The sequence below is a fragment of the Brachyhypopomus gauderio genome, chromosome 1 (genome assembly GCF_052324685.1).
Source record: "Brachyhypopomus gauderio isolate BG-103 chromosome 1, BGAUD_0.2, whole genome shotgun sequence".
Lineage (NCBI taxonomy): Eukaryota > Metazoa > Chordata > Actinopteri > Gymnotiformes > Hypopomidae > Brachyhypopomus > Brachyhypopomus gauderio.
This window is the reverse complement of record NC_135211.1, coordinates 15,787,754-15,803,793: the sequence shown is the minus strand read 5'-3', so window position 1 is coordinate 15,803,793 and position 16,040 is coordinate 15,787,754. Positions and strand designations below refer to the sequence as shown.

The 16,040-nt window shown below is 43.6% G+C and overlaps 2 protein-coding genes and 1 non-coding gene across 4 annotated transcripts; all 3 read left to right on the top strand.

The window, feature by feature from the left end:
• The first annotated feature begins 73 nt into the window (after positions 1–73).
• gpatch1 (G patch domain containing 1) lies at positions 74–8,826 on the top strand. Its single transcript, XM_076999198.1, has 19 exons — positions 74–232; positions 525–659; positions 777–862; positions 1,311–1,471; positions 1,922–2,019; positions 2,130–2,182; positions 2,521–2,763; positions 2,883–3,033; positions 3,317–3,396; positions 3,797–4,001; positions 4,472–4,852; positions 5,012–5,190; positions 5,343–5,470; positions 5,569–5,854; positions 6,802–7,084; positions 7,193–7,303; positions 7,689–7,789; positions 7,915–8,072; positions 8,620–8,826. The coding sequence occupies exons 1-19, from the start codon at positions 163–165 to the stop codon at positions 8,645–8,647; spliced, it is 2,937 nt and encodes a 978-aa protein (XP_076855313.1). The 5' UTR covers positions 74–162; the 3' UTR covers positions 8,648–8,826.
• A 152-nt stretch (positions 8,827–8,978) lies between these two features.
• LOC143510168 (WD repeat-containing protein 88-like) lies at positions 8,979–15,812 on the top strand. Of its 2 annotated transcripts, none has more exons than XM_076999232.1 (11): positions 8,979–9,458; positions 10,119–10,229; positions 10,758–10,846; positions 11,889–11,952; positions 12,140–12,278; positions 13,516–13,645; positions 13,738–13,922; positions 14,433–14,515; positions 14,656–14,724; positions 15,050–15,148; positions 15,227–15,812. In XM_076999232.1, the coding sequence occupies exons 1-11, from the start codon at positions 9,360–9,362 to the stop codon at positions 15,347–15,349; spliced, it is 1,191 nt and encodes a 396-aa protein (XP_076855347.1). In that variant the 5' UTR covers positions 8,979–9,359; the 3' UTR covers positions 15,350–15,812. The 2 variants fall into 2 exon arrangements, with proteins under 2 accessions (XP_076855347.1, XP_076855355.1); XM_076999240.1 differs by having other exon boundaries at positions 9,421–9,458; positions 10,119–10,280.
• On the top strand, positions 15,658–15,731 carry trnat-agu (transfer RNA threonine (anticodon AGU)). Its single transcript has one exon. It is a non-coding gene; the product is annotated as a tRNA-Thr (tRNA).
• Positions 15,813–16,040: the final 228 nt, after the last annotated feature.

The window sequence follows — 16,040 nt, the reverse complement described above, 5'->3', positions numbered from 1 at the left end:
TTATTGTCCTATAGTAGCTCAACATTGTCACACTCGTATAAAAACACCACAAGCTTTATTGTGATTTAACAGATATAATTAGAACTTTAAGACACATCGTTGTCTCAAGTTATTTGCCTGTCTGGTGTCTGTACCTCTGCGGCCACCGTAGTGCACACAAACATGGCGTCCGATGGAGAGAGTGATGAAGATTTTGTGAGTTATGGAACTCCCTTGGAGCCTTTTGAAGAAGGTTAGAAACATTTTTAACGTTTTAAAATGTCGAAGTCAAGTATTTTCCATGCCATACAATGGGTGATTTTTAAAACTGCGAGTCTTTAACTGCGGTACATATCCAAGTCTGTCAAGCATGTTTGTTATGTGTAAACTAAATGACTGCAAAATAGCTAACTGGCTAACTGTAGCTAGCATCTACCTACAGTGGTTCTCTGTGGTCCAGCCATCTACAGATAGGCAGATGAGATGATTAGTTTCATAACTGTGTGTAATGCACCCACATTCACGTTAATGTATTATTGTTTTAGATGAACCTATTCGAAAGCCGATACCTGTGCAGGACCAGACGGTTAAGGATGAGAAAGGCCGTTACAAGAGGTTTCACGGCGCCTTTACAGGTGGCTTCTCTGCTGGATACTTCAACACTGTTGGGTCGAAAGAAGGTGAGTTAGAACCATTCATAAATATAGTCATTTATAGTTTCCAATAGTTCGGGTGTGGTGTTTTGATGAAGGCTTGCACTAGGTGGTACCTCTCAACTTTCAATGGGCCCTGTGTAGGCTGGACACCATCCACGTTTGTGTCGTCGCGACAGCAGAAGGCAGATAAACATGCCGCCAGGCCCGAGGACTTCATGGACGACGAAGTATGTATAATGTGTGTATAATAAAAAGTGTAATATTGTGCTTTGTGTGATCTCGTTCATACAGTCATGGGGCAAGATATTCTTACAGAGTAAATGCATTCTATAAGAGTTGGTAATTCAAAACCTTTTAAGCATCTGCACAGACCCTCATCCAAATGCATCACATGTTGTCAAAGAAATTGGATGCAATTAATACATTTGAACATATGTCTACCTCATGAGTCTTTCGTAACTTGTATGATATATATATATATATATATCATCTCTTTCTACACACAGACTAAGACTAGGTTTAGAGACACTTTTTTTTTACAAACTTCTAATTATGGTGTATGCTTGTATAAGATCAGGCTTAATTTGTTTCTCTCAGATAGTTCCAGATAAATGACCCAGTTATAGTCACATGGCCAGTGTTTCCTGATCCCTGAAAAATCATCTTGTACCAAAGGATTTTGGTGAGCATGGTATTGCGCCACGGGAGATCACTACCACTGAAGAGTTTGCTTCTGGGAGGCCAGACCAGATCAAGGACAAAGCCCGGGCCATCAGCTCCCTCTCTGCACTCATTCCAGGAGACACTCTGCTGGAAGAGCTGATTGCACCCACACGGTACTTTACTGCCTTACCACCTAACACAAGTTGTGTCTAGCCCTGTCCTGGAAGACCTGTTGCTTGCAAAGTTCAGACCTAGCAGAGCAGCTAAACCAGGTGCATCCAAATATTAGTGGCAGGTGTGTTATATTAGAGTTGGGTGGATAATCTCTAGGTGAAAACCTGTATGCAATTTTTCAAACTTTGATGTTGAAACTGAACAGTTACTGAGATTTTCATGGCAACAGTAATCTAAAGGGTAGATGATGTTCTGGGTGATCTGGAGGAACACGCATGAATGTTACAACATCATATATGCAATACATATCAGATCATATATGATGTCTGTCTTTTTACATCCTGTGCCATAACCATTTTTATTTATTTTTTGTGCATTATGAGAACTTCAGTTGGAGCATATTTCCATGTCATGTATAATTTAGTACTCTGTTTGTGGGTTTACGGCAGGCCTTCTATAGGGGTGCAGCTGCTCAGGAAAATGGGCTGGAAGGATGGGCAAGGGGTCGGTCCCAGGGTGAAGAGGAGACCAAGGAAACAAGACCCAGGTCAACTCTAATATATGTTCTGTCATAGCCTGTGGGGCTGTCATAACCAGCCACGTATTCTTAGGCAAGTGATGATTGATGAATCATTTCTGGCTTGTTGGTTATTACAGATGCCAAAGTTTATGGATGTGCTTTACCACCCAGTGGATCCGAAGAATCTGAGGTGTTTTTTTGTGTCACACTATCATTACTACCATGCTGAATATTTGAGGTTTTTTTTATTTGTTTTATAGAGCCAGTACGGTTGATAAATTGGTACTATATAATAATTTAATTCACTGATATTCACACCTGATTTCAATATATAATTCACTTCAGCTGTAGTCAATTTAAAGACATAAGCTTATGAATTTTGTGGTGTCAAAGTTCTTTTTATGGCTGTACTGTACTAGGCTGTACTGTAGTTTTGCATTTCTGTTGTGACTCTGTAAACAAACATCTATTAAGAAATATAATAGTGAAATTCAACTTTCACTTTCAACTTCTTCATCTTTTATCTAGAATGAGGATGAGTTTGCACCAGAGAATGTGACATTCGCCCCTAAAGATGTGACCCCAGTGGATTTCACTCCTAAAGATGACCTACATGGCCTGGGTTACCGAGGGCTTGACCCACTACAGGCCCTTGGTAGCACTTCAGGGATGGGGCATATAAACTTGTTCACACTGGATTCTGATAGGTCCAGTCTGTTTGGAGACAGGAAGTTAGGAAAGCAACGTGGACAGCGTGGAATCACAGGGCAGGTGAGGTGTATGTAGCATTTTGTTAAAAGACTATTACACAGTTATCAAGAATATTAATTATGTTATTATATGTAATATATAAAGAATCTGTTCTGTTGCTGTTGTGGATTTGTATGAAGGCATTTGGAGTGGGTGCAATGGAAGAGGATGATGATGATATCTACCACAAAGATACCATGTCCAACTATGATGCGGAGCTGGGAGGAGAGGAGCCAGGGGGCGGGCTCTATGGATGGACCGCCCCACAGCAGTACCGCAACAAAAAGAATGGGGAGTCTGAAGTCCTCGATGTTGTTTCTCACACCGCCATAATTCATATGTAGTGAGATGCTATACAGTGCATGTGAAAATGGCCTCTGTGTCTTTGGGGAACAAGCAAGCAGATGTCAGTTTAGTCTTCTGTAACATAGAGCAGTTATGAGAAATAGTGATGCTGTCATGGATGATTAATTAATCTTCTAGCATCTGTTAAATAACAGCCAGGCAGTCTCAGATCTGTCATCTTTACTGCCCTTATGAATTGCTTGATGGAATTTGAAATTTTTAAATCCAGACTCAAAAAATGATGCCGCATATGTGGGAAAGATTTTGGAAGGTTTCACCTTGGCTTCCACTATCACGGAGGTCAAAACGGTATGTGTTTCTTATATGCTGTTGACATTAATCAAAAGTGATATGTTTTTGGATACACAATGTGGGAACACTAAGGCTGAAACACAAACTGTACTATTATAACGTGTATGTACCTCAAACAATCGTAACTTCAAAAGTTCTGTTAAATAGTTGCTGCCTGCCTCTCTGACCCTTTGCCTAGGTGTTAAATAGTTGCTGCCTGCCTCTCTGACCCTTTGCCTAGGTGATAAATAGTTACTGCCTGCCTCTCTGACCCTTTGCCTAGGTGTTAAATAGTTGCTGCCTGATGCCTCTCTGACCCTTTGCCTAGGTGTTAAATAGTTGCTGCCTGATGCCTCTCTGACCCTTTGCCTAGGTGTTAAATAGTTGCTGCCTGATGCCTCTCTGACCCTTTGCCTAGGTGTTTCCTCCGCCAGTTCTGCCACGTGATTTCCGGCCGGTGCATTATTTCCGGCCAGTGGTGGACCTGTCCTCTGTCAGCCCAGTGGTGGCTCAGGCGTTGCAGGCTTCTCGTGGACACCTATCCCAGGATGCACCACAAAAGGGACGCCACGCGCTGGACTCCACCCAGAGGAGAGAAATGCTGGGAGAGAACACCCTACAAGGTAAAGGTGTGTGTGTGTGTGTGTGTGTGTGTGTGTGTGTGTGTGTGTGTGTGTGTGTGTGTGTGTGTGTGTGTGTGTGTGTGTATGTAACATGCATATATAAATTTTACCACTGTTTATTATAAATTCCAATATGTTCATGTGCTCAAACCTAAATCCTGATTACAAATCACTTTGTTCACCACACATGTTAACATGTGCAAGCCATTGATCTCTCTACTGTCACGTTGCACACTGAATGCAGTCAAAAAACAAAAACTATGAAACCAGTTAATGAAATGATTAAGAAAGCATGCCAAATACAGATCATGTTTACTACATGTAGATACATATATTTTTATTGTGGTAAACCTATTTGGTGCAGTGTGCTCAGTGTGGAATATCCTTAATTTGGCATACAGCAGTATAGGATTCGTTCATGTTTTTATTTACTGTTACTCTGTGTCTGTGTGCGTGTCTGTCTTGAACAGGCCCTAGCTCTGTGTTTGAGCTCTTGGACAGTAAGGACCGAGAGAGACTTGGTGAGATCCGTAAGGCAGTAGAGGACAGGAAAGCACCGGGAGACATGGCCTCTCCTGAGGGCCGTGCGGCCGTGGTGGCAGCCGCCAGAGCCTCCGCCCTTCAGGCCCTTTCCAGCCGCTTCAAGGCCACGGGCGAACAGTCCCCTCTCCCTGCCTCACAGGGACCCCCGCCGGCCCAGCTCCAGGCTTCAGACCCCGCACAGCTCGCCCTGCGTGCATGGTCCAGCCCCACAGCTAACGCCAGCCAGACCTTCAAGCCGTTTGAGAAGAACCCCGCCAAACAGGCCCGTTACGACCTCTACATCAGCCGCCTCAAACAGGGCGATAAAGGTCCAGAATCCAGCGTTTCATCTGCTCAAGGAATAAACGAAAATTCCCAGCATCATTACATTAACGTGCTGTGGATTGAAGTCTCGTGTGCGGTGACCATGCGAATGTCGAACCTAACGTGTGTGTGTGTGTGTGTGTGCGCGCGTGCCATCTGTCCAGATGCTTTGGAGTCGAGTCTGGACCTGGCGATGACCGAGTGGGAGCGGGGTCGTGAGCGAGAGGAGTTTGTGCGCGCCGCCGTGCTCTACAAGCCGAGTCACTCCTCACTCTCCACACGCTTCACCCGCGCTAAACACGAGGACAGCACGGACACTGTGGAAGTGGCTCGAGATCAGGAGGTCGGCCACGCCACCTTTATATTTCCTAGAGACATTGGCCATTGGTATAGTTTGATGTAGTTTAAAATGGATTATCAATTCAGAGTTAGCTTTTTAGTAAATAGTGGTTTAATAAATAGTGGTGTGTGTGTGTATTTGTGTTTGATTCGTAGAATGATGTGGATGATAAGCAGGCAGCAGTGAAAATGAAGATGTTTGGGAAACTCACCAGAGATACCTTTGAGTGGCACCCTGATAAATTACTGTGCAGGAGGTTTAACGTCCCAGACCCTTATCCTGGGTAAGATCTGTGCACCGCTCCCTCCACCCGAAGTGTGTTGAATGTGAACAGATTGATAAACTTGCCTTTGTAAACTGTTTGGTATGTCTGATTGACAGCTCGAGTATAGTGGGCATGCCCAAAGTGAAGCGAGATAAGTTCTCCGTGTTCAACTTCCTGTCTGTAACGGAAGACAGTGGGAGCTCTCAGCCTGCCTCGGGGTCAGCTGCTGGCCCTGCACCCAGCCCCTCCCCTACGGCCACTGGCAAACGCTCCAGGTGGGATGTGGCTGGCCAGGATGCACAGCCTAAAGACCCGCTCAGCAAGTTCATCAGTGAAGCGCGAAGTGAAGTGAGTGCAGCCAAACAGGAGCAGACCGCTGCGGACACCACAGCCACGACCCAGGTACACCTCCATCACTCACACAGTACCACCCAGATACACCACCCATCACTCACTTCACCACCCAAATACACCTCCATCACTCACACAGTACCACCCAGATACACCACCTATCACTCACTTCACCACCCAAATACACCTCCATCACTCAGTGCACCACCCAGATACACCTCCATCACTCTCACAGCACCGCCCAGATGCACCTCCATCACTCTCACAGCACCGCCCAGATGCACCTCCATCACTCTCACAGCACCGCCCAGATACACCTCCATCACTCACACATCACCGCCTAGATACACCTCCATCACTCGCACAGCACCGCCCAGATACACCTCCATCACTCGCACAGCACCGCCCAGATACACCTCCATCACTCGCACAGCACCGCCCAGATACACCTCCATCACTCGCACAGCACCGCCCAGATACACCTCCATCACTCGCACAGCACCGCCCAGATACACCTCCACCACTCACTGCACCGCCCAGATACACCTCCACCACTCACTGCACCGCCCAGATACACCACCATCACTCACACAGAACAGCCCGGATACACCTCCATCACTCACACAGCACCGCCCAAATACACCTCCTTCACTCACACAGCACCGCCCAAATACACCTTCACCACTCACTGCACCACCCAGATACACCACCATCACTCACACAGAACAGCCCGGATACACCTCCATCACTCACACAGCACCGCCCAAATACACCTCCTTCACTCACACAGCACCGCCCAAATACACCTCCATCACTCACTGCACCACCCAAACACACCTCCATCATTCACACAGCGACGCCCAAGTACACCTCCTTCACTCATACAGCACCGTCCAAATACTACACCATTACTCACACATCTCTGCTTTCAAGTCTTAGTGTGAGGCTCTCATACTCTGCAGTAAGGTCTTTAATTATTAAACACTCTTCCATCCTAGTCTAAAACAACTGATCCTGTGGCTGAGAAGACAGCAAAGCAGACTGAAGATGATGATGATGATGGGGTGGATGAGGAAGAGGTTAGACCTCCAATGGACCTGTTCAAGGCCATCTTTGCCAGCTCTTCTGATGAGAAGAGCTCGTCTTCCTCTGAGGAAGACAGCGGCGAAGAAGAGGAACAGGAAGTGGAGCCCCAGATAAATGAACCAATTGCTGCAAGTGTCAACATGTTTGCTCCACCTGTTTCAACGGAGGCTCCTCCCCCATCAAGCACTATGACAGGCAGGTGTCCTTAGAATGTTGGAAAATGGAGGTCACTTTTAAGTTGGAGATGAGATTAAAACAGTCCAAAAACCTTCATTCCAACTGAATATTGCTTGCACTTTTCAGAGTCCAAGGCGCTCTCAGAGAAGGAAGAGCAGAAGGATGCATCAGCTGTTCCTTCTGTGCAGTCTGGAGATCCTGACAATGAGGAGTTTGGGCCCAGACTGCCCCCTCCTGGTCAGTCACTGTCCTTAACGCCAGCATTCCAACGGCCAAATAAATGTGCTCGTTTTGCTCATACTGCCTCATTATTTGTATGAAATTATCATAGACAAGATGAGATCCTTGTGGTATAGATCCTACAGAACAATGTGTTAATGTGATGAGTCTAACAGTCAGATGTCAGATTGCTACACCAAGAAAATTGGTAAGGTTGGAGACTTGTATGGGCTGAATCGCATCGTTCAATTGTAATGCAAAGCCTCTGCAACAGTGCCAGGAGTCTTTTTTCCCCCCTCTATGTTGCCAGAAATATTTGGAGCTTTGATGTCTCTTTGTTGTTCTTGAGTCTGCCTGTACAGAGGAATTTGTTTGTCAAGTCTTTCCCTGTCTCTGCTTCCAGGGCTAGTGTTCCCTTCATCTTCATTACCCACACAGGAGGAGAAGTCCAAGAAGCACAAGCACAAAGCCAAGAAAGAACACAAACACCGCAAAGAGAGGAAGGTACAGTCAGCTCTCACTCTCAGGCCTTGGGAAGCAGACCATAACCAGCTTGCTGTTTCCATGGAGATGTGGAGGGAAATTCTGTTCATCTGTCTCCCCCTTTTCTCGTTCTTCATCTCTTCCAGCATAAGAAGAAGAGTAAGAAGAAGCATAAAGGAAAGCAGCAGCAGAAGAAGAAAAAAAAGAAAGCGGAGGACTCTGACACCAGCTCCGACAACTCTGACTCTGAGAGCGACGACGATGCTGAGGTGGAGGAGGCCTGCACGGAGAGGCTGCTTCACAGGTCCTGGTCTTAACCTTTATACCAACTGTTCTTCAACTGTTCAGCTGTTCTTTAGCCATAATGTACATCATCTGATTGTAGCCTTTATACCAGCTGTTCTTGAACTGTTCAGCTGTTCTTTAGCCATAATGTACATCATCTGATTGTAGCCTTTATACCAGCTGTTCTTTAACTGTTCAGCTGTTCTTTAGCCATAATGTACATCTTCGGATTGTAGTCTTTATACCAGCGGTTCTTTAACTGTTCAGCTGTTCTTTAGCTATAATGTACACAATCTGATTGTAGCCTTTATACCAGTGGTTCTTTAACTGTTCAGCTGTTATTTAGCCATAATGTACATCATCATCCTCTAATTTTAGCCTTTATACCAGCTATAGTTTATCCATCAATTCATCATCTACCTACTTCATCAAATAGATTCATGTCTTTAATCTAATTTAAATGTATTTGCTGTGTAAAGTATTTTAATTAGTTGCCTGTTCAGTGCCAGCCAGGAGAATAACACATTCTCTCCCTCCCGTCCCCTCCTACCCTTTCTCTCAATCAGGTTAAAAAGTCTTCGTGGAAAGAAGTGATTTATTTGAGAAGGATAACCTATCCTCCGTGAGGATTTTACTACAGTACATACTTTAAGGGAATGATACCTGTAAATGACTACTGTGCTGATCTTGAAATCTAGCAAAATTAAGAAAATACCTTGCAAACTTATGTGACTTTTAAATAAAGTTACTTTGAATAAAGCTCCTCCACACTATGTATTGGTCACTAATGCATTTTAAATACCCTCATTACCAACTTTATTGGAAACACTTGTTTAATAAAACATCTTGTAGGTGTGTGTTAATAGACTAGTCAGTAGTCACATGCATGGCGTGTCTCATCTCAGCAGCCTCCACCGGCACAACCGTGTCAGTCTCTCTGCTGGGTGTGGTCAACAACACCTGTGATGAACGGCTGAGTGGCTGGCAGCAGATGGTTCATAGTTTGTAACTGTATACCTAAACGCACCTTTAAGTTCGACGTAGCTGTATATAATGAAGTGAGTGGTTGATGAATAGTTTATACGTCGGAAACGATTCCGGTTAAACGTGACTAACAAATTCGTTGTCTTCTCCGCTGAGTCGAGGCCTGTTACTATGGAAACGGCGTGCGCTGCGCAACGACTTGATTAAAATGGCTCAAAGTGAGTTACCGCGTGTTTCTGTTGGAGTTTAAGACGGACATGTGATTTGTTTGAAGGGACAAACATGTAGTTCGCAAAACGATCATTACAGATTTCTAGCAGACATGTCCAGAGGAAACATTGATCCTTTGGCGCTGGATGAGCCTGTGGTTGAAGAGAAGAGAGATGTTGCCCCATTGTGGGAACACGAGGCGCTTGCACAGGTTTGTAACAAAAACGCTTCTATGCGTTTATTTAAATGGCATTTCTACCGTCATTTAAATGTTTTATTACTTGAAACATGTATCAGCTTTATTTTGTTACCATAAAGCTGACTAGAAAAATGTTATTACAGTAACTTTAGAGTGAGTTGTAGTCATAATGAAGACCAATATGAGGATTCGTCTTGCACACCATCACTTTCCTACAGTGCTAATCAAAACCCCGTTGTCCCTACAGTGTGAAGCATTGGCTGCTTTTGTCAAGAATTCACTTATAAAGTTCATTCGTGCTGAGATACAGAGGGATGACTTTTCATTTTGCAATTACATAAGACTCGAATAAAAGGTGCCGTGCTTCATATAGTCGGTGTTAACCACAGACTGATGCTAACACAGTGCCAACATAGATATGCAGTAGGCCTACTGATGCAACCTGCACAAACACAGGTGCATCGTTGGTGCATACCTAACTAGCTGAGGTTAGGCATCTGAGGACAGATGCTCTCTGGGCAAAACTATCAGCTAATAAAATGAGCTGATCCCACGATCCCATTAATTAAATTGCTTTACGATCAACAGCTGTGCAGTTTATGTTGAGGTGGTGCCCTCAACATTTATGGTTTCTTTAGTGATTGCTTTCTTGATGGTCTGTCTTTCATGTAGATCCCTGTAAAGGTGTTAAGAGGACATGAGGATTCTGTCACCAGCTGCCACTTCTGTTTCCATGACACCCGACTTCTCACCAGCTCCCATGACAAGACTGCGATATTCTGGGTCTGATTAAACAACAAACCAGAGATCGGACACTTCCCGTTGTGACATATAGTGTGAACCTCAAGCTTTTTGTTTTCTGTTTTTTTTCATCTGGGCTAAATGAGATAGAGGTTAAAAAATTGTAGTAAAGTTTCAGACAGGACAGAAATATTTCATCACAAGGGCAGGAGTTTTGAACAGAAGTCCTTCATCAGCTGTGCAAGCAAAGTGCTTCTGAATGAATAGGAGGAAACAGCATATATATGAATACGTAGATGTTTAGATCATTGCATTCATTCCACAAGGTTCTGAAGTTCCAATAGTGTAGATCAGTTATTTTCCTTTGAATTTCCTACTTTCATTTTTGCCATAGCAATAACTGGCTATGCAAATAAATATGTCATTAATCAGCAAACCTTCTTGTGATTTCTCCAAAGTAATGTAATAGACAACTCCTATATATATAATTATTATATTAGGATTAATATAATTTATTAGAATTAGAATATATTAGAATAATATTATATATTATTCTGTTTCTCTTTGTAGGATGTGGAGAAGGGAACTCCACTGATGGTGTTGAAAGGTGGACACTCAGCAGTTATCACTGGGTGCCACTTAGTGCCAGAGAAAAACAGGTAGAGAAAGTGGTAGTACAGAGGGCACCTGCTAACAGACCTCTCTCTCTCTCACGAGGATCAGCCTGCACACACATACAGAAGCGTTGTGAGAATTTATCTCTATTTCCATGATAAAAGGTGAAAAGACCCATGAAGGTCTTTCCTATGACATGCCTTTAGATAATAAAACCATTCAAACTGTTATAAGACACTGGTGATATTTCCTTGTGAGGGAAGTGAATCAGGTCCTTAATCGAGCCACTATTAACATGTCACAACACAGATTTGCACTGTGACATATTTCGTTGTGTGACTGTATGAGTCTGTCCTCTTCATAGAGAGACTAAATCTGACATGTAGTGTTTATTACTATTATCACACTATCCCAATGTAATTGTATGTTTTATTATTTTGATTTAATCTGTTCACTTTAATATATTTGTGTCACTCAGTGCTTAAGACAGAACAGCATTATATGGTCAGTAACTTGGCTTAATAGAAACTCTTCCAGTCCAAAGGCATCTAAAACCCGTTTACCCCTTAAACAAAATGCCTCGCCATTGTGCACTTCAGCCGAGTGTCTCGCGTGCCATGGGCTCCGATTCCACTCTCCCCTGTCCGGGCCTTTTATTACACGACCCTTTGTTTGCACACCCTGCTGCCATAGACGCTGTTGCCAGGCAACACTGGAAGCAGAGAACTATCTGTGGGGAGTCACTTTGCCCCTGTAATCAGTTCCTTTCACAACAGCACCCGCTGATATCACTTTGTGTTATTACCATTACTGAGCTAAATGCTGATGAAATCTTTGTCCTACAGTATGACGTAGGCTCAGATAGTTAATGTAGTCCACCCTTTTGCCTAAGGATATCTGACATGGTTTGTATGTAAATGGAATTTCACAGCCAGGGTAATGTAATAACATTACAATAACACTGCATTTCTAGTCTCCCCTGCTGTTTCTCCAGTCACTCTCAATCACAGGAGACATATGTGATATTCTGTATTAGACATTCCCTTGAAAGGTCTTTCTCTTTTTGTCTGTCCTGGCCTCCCTCAGAGTGGTAACATCCTCCTGGGACAAGAATATAAATGTGTGGGACCTGGAGACTGGCAAAATACTGGTGAATTATTCAAACCCTCATTCATATTCCATTCCATCTTTTTTATATTTCTTTAGTTCCACTTTGCTGATGGGTAAGATGGTGAAAGCAGATCAAATGACACAAGAAATCTAAAAGTTAGGCATGTAGTAACACAGTCTGTGTGTTTCTGCATATTTGTGTGTGTGTGTGTATGTGTGTATTTCAGTGGACAGTAACGCAGGGGGGGTTGTTGATGTCATGCAGCGTGTCGGGGGATGGGAAGTATGTTGCCTCTGCTTCAGACACAGAAAATGCTCTTTACCTCAACTGTGTGGACACAGGGAAGAGACTGCATTACATGACAGGTAGAGGACTCGTGTCACATTGTGTCTAATTAGAGCTGGGCAACAGGTTTTTATCACAATGCTTTCTCTGATTATGATAATTATATTTAACACTAAATATGTTTCAATTGTTACCACTGGCAAAGATTGCGTTATTCCAACTTTCACATCCATATTACTGCAACGTAATCCAGATCCAAGCAGCTATTCATGAATGATTTTTATTGCCATTCTTACCATACAGGAAAACTTGCATTAAAATGCTGTATTTGAGTATTCTCCAGCTACTGCCTCTGGTCAAACGTTGTAGGTCACTGATTTCCCCAACACCCCACCACCTGTGGGACCAAGTTGTTGTTTTGTCATTCTTTTTTTGTAATAAATTCAAATGTAGTTAACATATAGGTCTCTATGTATGTGTATTTACTTTAGGAATTATGGTACAACATTCTTTTTCATGTCACTGGAGATATAGTAGATGTCATACATTTAATCGATATCACTAAGTTTTAGAGTCGCTTTGTCCTGTCATTAATGATGACCACTTCCAACTTGCTGTGTAATTCTTGCCTACACAACTGGAAGTGTTAGGGGAGATGTGTCCCTATGTGTGGCTGCTGGTCACATGTATTTGAGCTCTAAAAGTCAAGGATACTGGACATGTGACTCTCACTTAGTGTCGTACTGAGGGCGATGGATGGGATGCCAGCATGAGCCAGTGAATCAACAATGTTTATTAAACACAGTCAACAAAGACACTACAAACGATAAAGATGAGGATACACAAAGACAATAGGGCAGTGTCATGATAGCACCATATGAGTGATCCGAACCAGGGCTAGGACAGCGTGAGAACAGTGCCTGCTCGTGCGCACACCAAACAAGAGTGTTTAATAACACGCATTAATGAGGTGAGTGAGGTGTAACGGACTAACGGAGGGGGGTGACTACACACAAGGGAATTAACAGTGAACACACATGGTAATCGACACAACACAAAGACTTGGCAGCGCTGGGCCATGTAGATCAAGACTGTAGGGTGTGCAGAACCCTAATTCTCACTTCTGTCTGTGTGACATTAATGATGTTCCTGATAAGAAGCTGGGAGTATCACTGTGAGAGTTTGTTTCAAAAGAAAGTCAGTCTGCCATTTTGCAATAGTGTTTGTGTCTTTAGTGCTTTTGGGAAACTCATCCCGATCCCCACATTGACACGAAGACAGCAAGACTGTAAGTGTCGGATTCTTTCTGTCTCTCAGGCCATCATACGTCCACTGTGATGAGCTGTCAGTTTGATGCTCGGAGTCAGCACTTGGCCAGCGTATCAGTGGACAGGTTCATTAAATTATGGGACCTCTTCTCTCAGAAAACCACTCTGACCATTAACAGGTACAGATAACTCTACGTCGGATGGGTTTTTAATGCACGCAGTAGCTTCTTCATAAATGTGTTATGTGAATCCCTCACTTCCCTCCACCCAGCGGCCACACAAACGTCATCTCCAGCTGCTGCTTCACCCGTGACGGCCGCCACTTGTGTACGGCATCGTGGGACCGCACTCTGCAGCTGTGGGACGTGCAGACGGGTTCGTTCCGCACCAGAGGCGGCCTGCGGCTCTGCGAAGGCCACGAGGGCAGCGTCAGCTCCTGTGCCTTCTCCAGCGATGGTACTCCTCATGCCCCTGTCTGATTGAGTAAATCTTCTCCACCAGTGGCACTCAAACATTCTGGTCAGATAGACAAAATACCGAAACTGCATGGGTAATGTGATTGGTGGTGGCTAGATAGAACTCAGATCTCTGTTGTAGTGTTTCTCAAACCAGTCCTCAGGGCCCACTTCAGGGTTCCTCTGCTTTGCTCTGTTCCCAACTGGGAGCAAAAATGTGTAACCATTTGGTGGGTCTCAATGTCTGGGTTGAGAAAAACCTGCAGAGAAGGTGGTATGACAGACCAAATATATTTGATTCACTGGAACCTTTGCATCGCTTTGTTCAATTATCTTATTGTGCAGAGTGATCAGACAAAGCCATACTCTGAAATAATGTCTCTGATCTTAGTTGCAGGGAGCGTATGTTATGGCTGTTGAGGGCATGAGTTGGGGTATGTGTCTCTGATTATGGTTGCAGGGAGCATGCGGTCCCACTTTGTTCCTAACCTTCAAATGATGTGATTTTTAGCTTCCATTCTTGTATCTGGTGCATATGACAAGACCGTAGCACTGTGGGACATGAGAGGATTGTGTAGAATCCTGGCCCTGAAGGTACTCTGCTCTCTTTTAGCTCAACATTAAATGGGTTGTTTTGATTTGAACAAATGTAAGCAAGCAGTCATAGCCTGGGAAATTGTATAATGGCATTTGGCATGTTACTGAAAATTATTTCTGTACATTTTCTTACTAAGGGACATTTGGATTGGGTGACAGATGTCGACATCAGTGCTGATAAGAACTGGGTGGCATCATCCTCCAAGGTGAAACATAATTAGCCAATGCATAGTTTGAATCCGACAAGTTAAGCAGTAGGCTACTCTGGATCAAGAAATTTTTATCTTTATTCTGTAGTAATGTTAGCTGTGATTGGGCTCTCTAATATGTTGAATTGTAGAGCTCTGATTTGTGGAGATTTATCAATTTGTCGCTACATGATTAACACCACTTAAAAGAAGTGTTAGCGTAAAGTGCTGCTGGAAGTTGCTTCTTTGATATATTTCAGTGTATTTAGTTTAGATGAGGATAGATGTTATGGTAGACCTGAAGCACTGCGTCCGTTGTTTATTCCGACTTTATGTGCTGTAGGATGGTACCGTGCGCGTGTGGAACATGGAGCAGTCCGAGCACATCCCCGCCGTTATTGAGACCAGGGCAGCACAGGGAATGGGCTTTCAAATCCTCCAGGTACAGCGTGCTACTCTTCTCGTGTTATGGAGTGTGGTGAAGTGTACAGATATGACAGAGTGACATGTTGTTTTTCAGTGTGAAGAATGTGGGAAACCTTTCTCTGTCTCTCGCATGGAGAACACTAACCTAGTCACGAAGTGTGTGTTCTGTCGACTGAAGGCTCCAACCAGACACCTGCCGGCGCCTCCATGTGTTTGAATGCGGGTGGTTTATATCAAAATAACTCATGACGGCTAGCTACTGTTCTCATTAGACTACAGGCCAATGTATCCATCATAAGTTACTTATCTGGCTAGCTAACTAAGCTAACTTTGTTATTAGACAGCTAAAGTAAGGACAAATGGTAAGAACGTTACTCGAGCTAGACTAAACAAAGCAGTATATATGGCGTATACGTACTCTTGAAAGTTACATATGTACAGTAACCTTATCAAAATAGTAATATTAAAGGAATCTATATTAGAATTACACGCATTTGAGCTGTAATTTGAGATTGGGCGCTTAACGGCGCCGTGGCTTAGTTGGTTAAAGCGCCTGTCTAGTAAACAGGAGATCCTGGGTTCGAATCCCAGCGGTGCCTTTTGTTCATCTTGCGGGAAATGCTTACAAACATATCAATTACTACTGTAAAATATTCTGTTATATTCTGCGCATATGACTGGTAAAATATTCTTAATAAATAAAAGACATAGTTTCAAAATAATTTGGAGTGCACAAACTTTTTTGAGTGAATACATTTGAAGTCATGACACAACCAAAAGCGATACAAAACAACCAAGACCGTATTTAGTTATGGGTAAAAACATGAATACGGAGGGACACTACCATGTGTTTATGGCGAGGACACTCTTTTCATGCTGTAGTATCTCCCTCGGTACGTGAGAGGGCG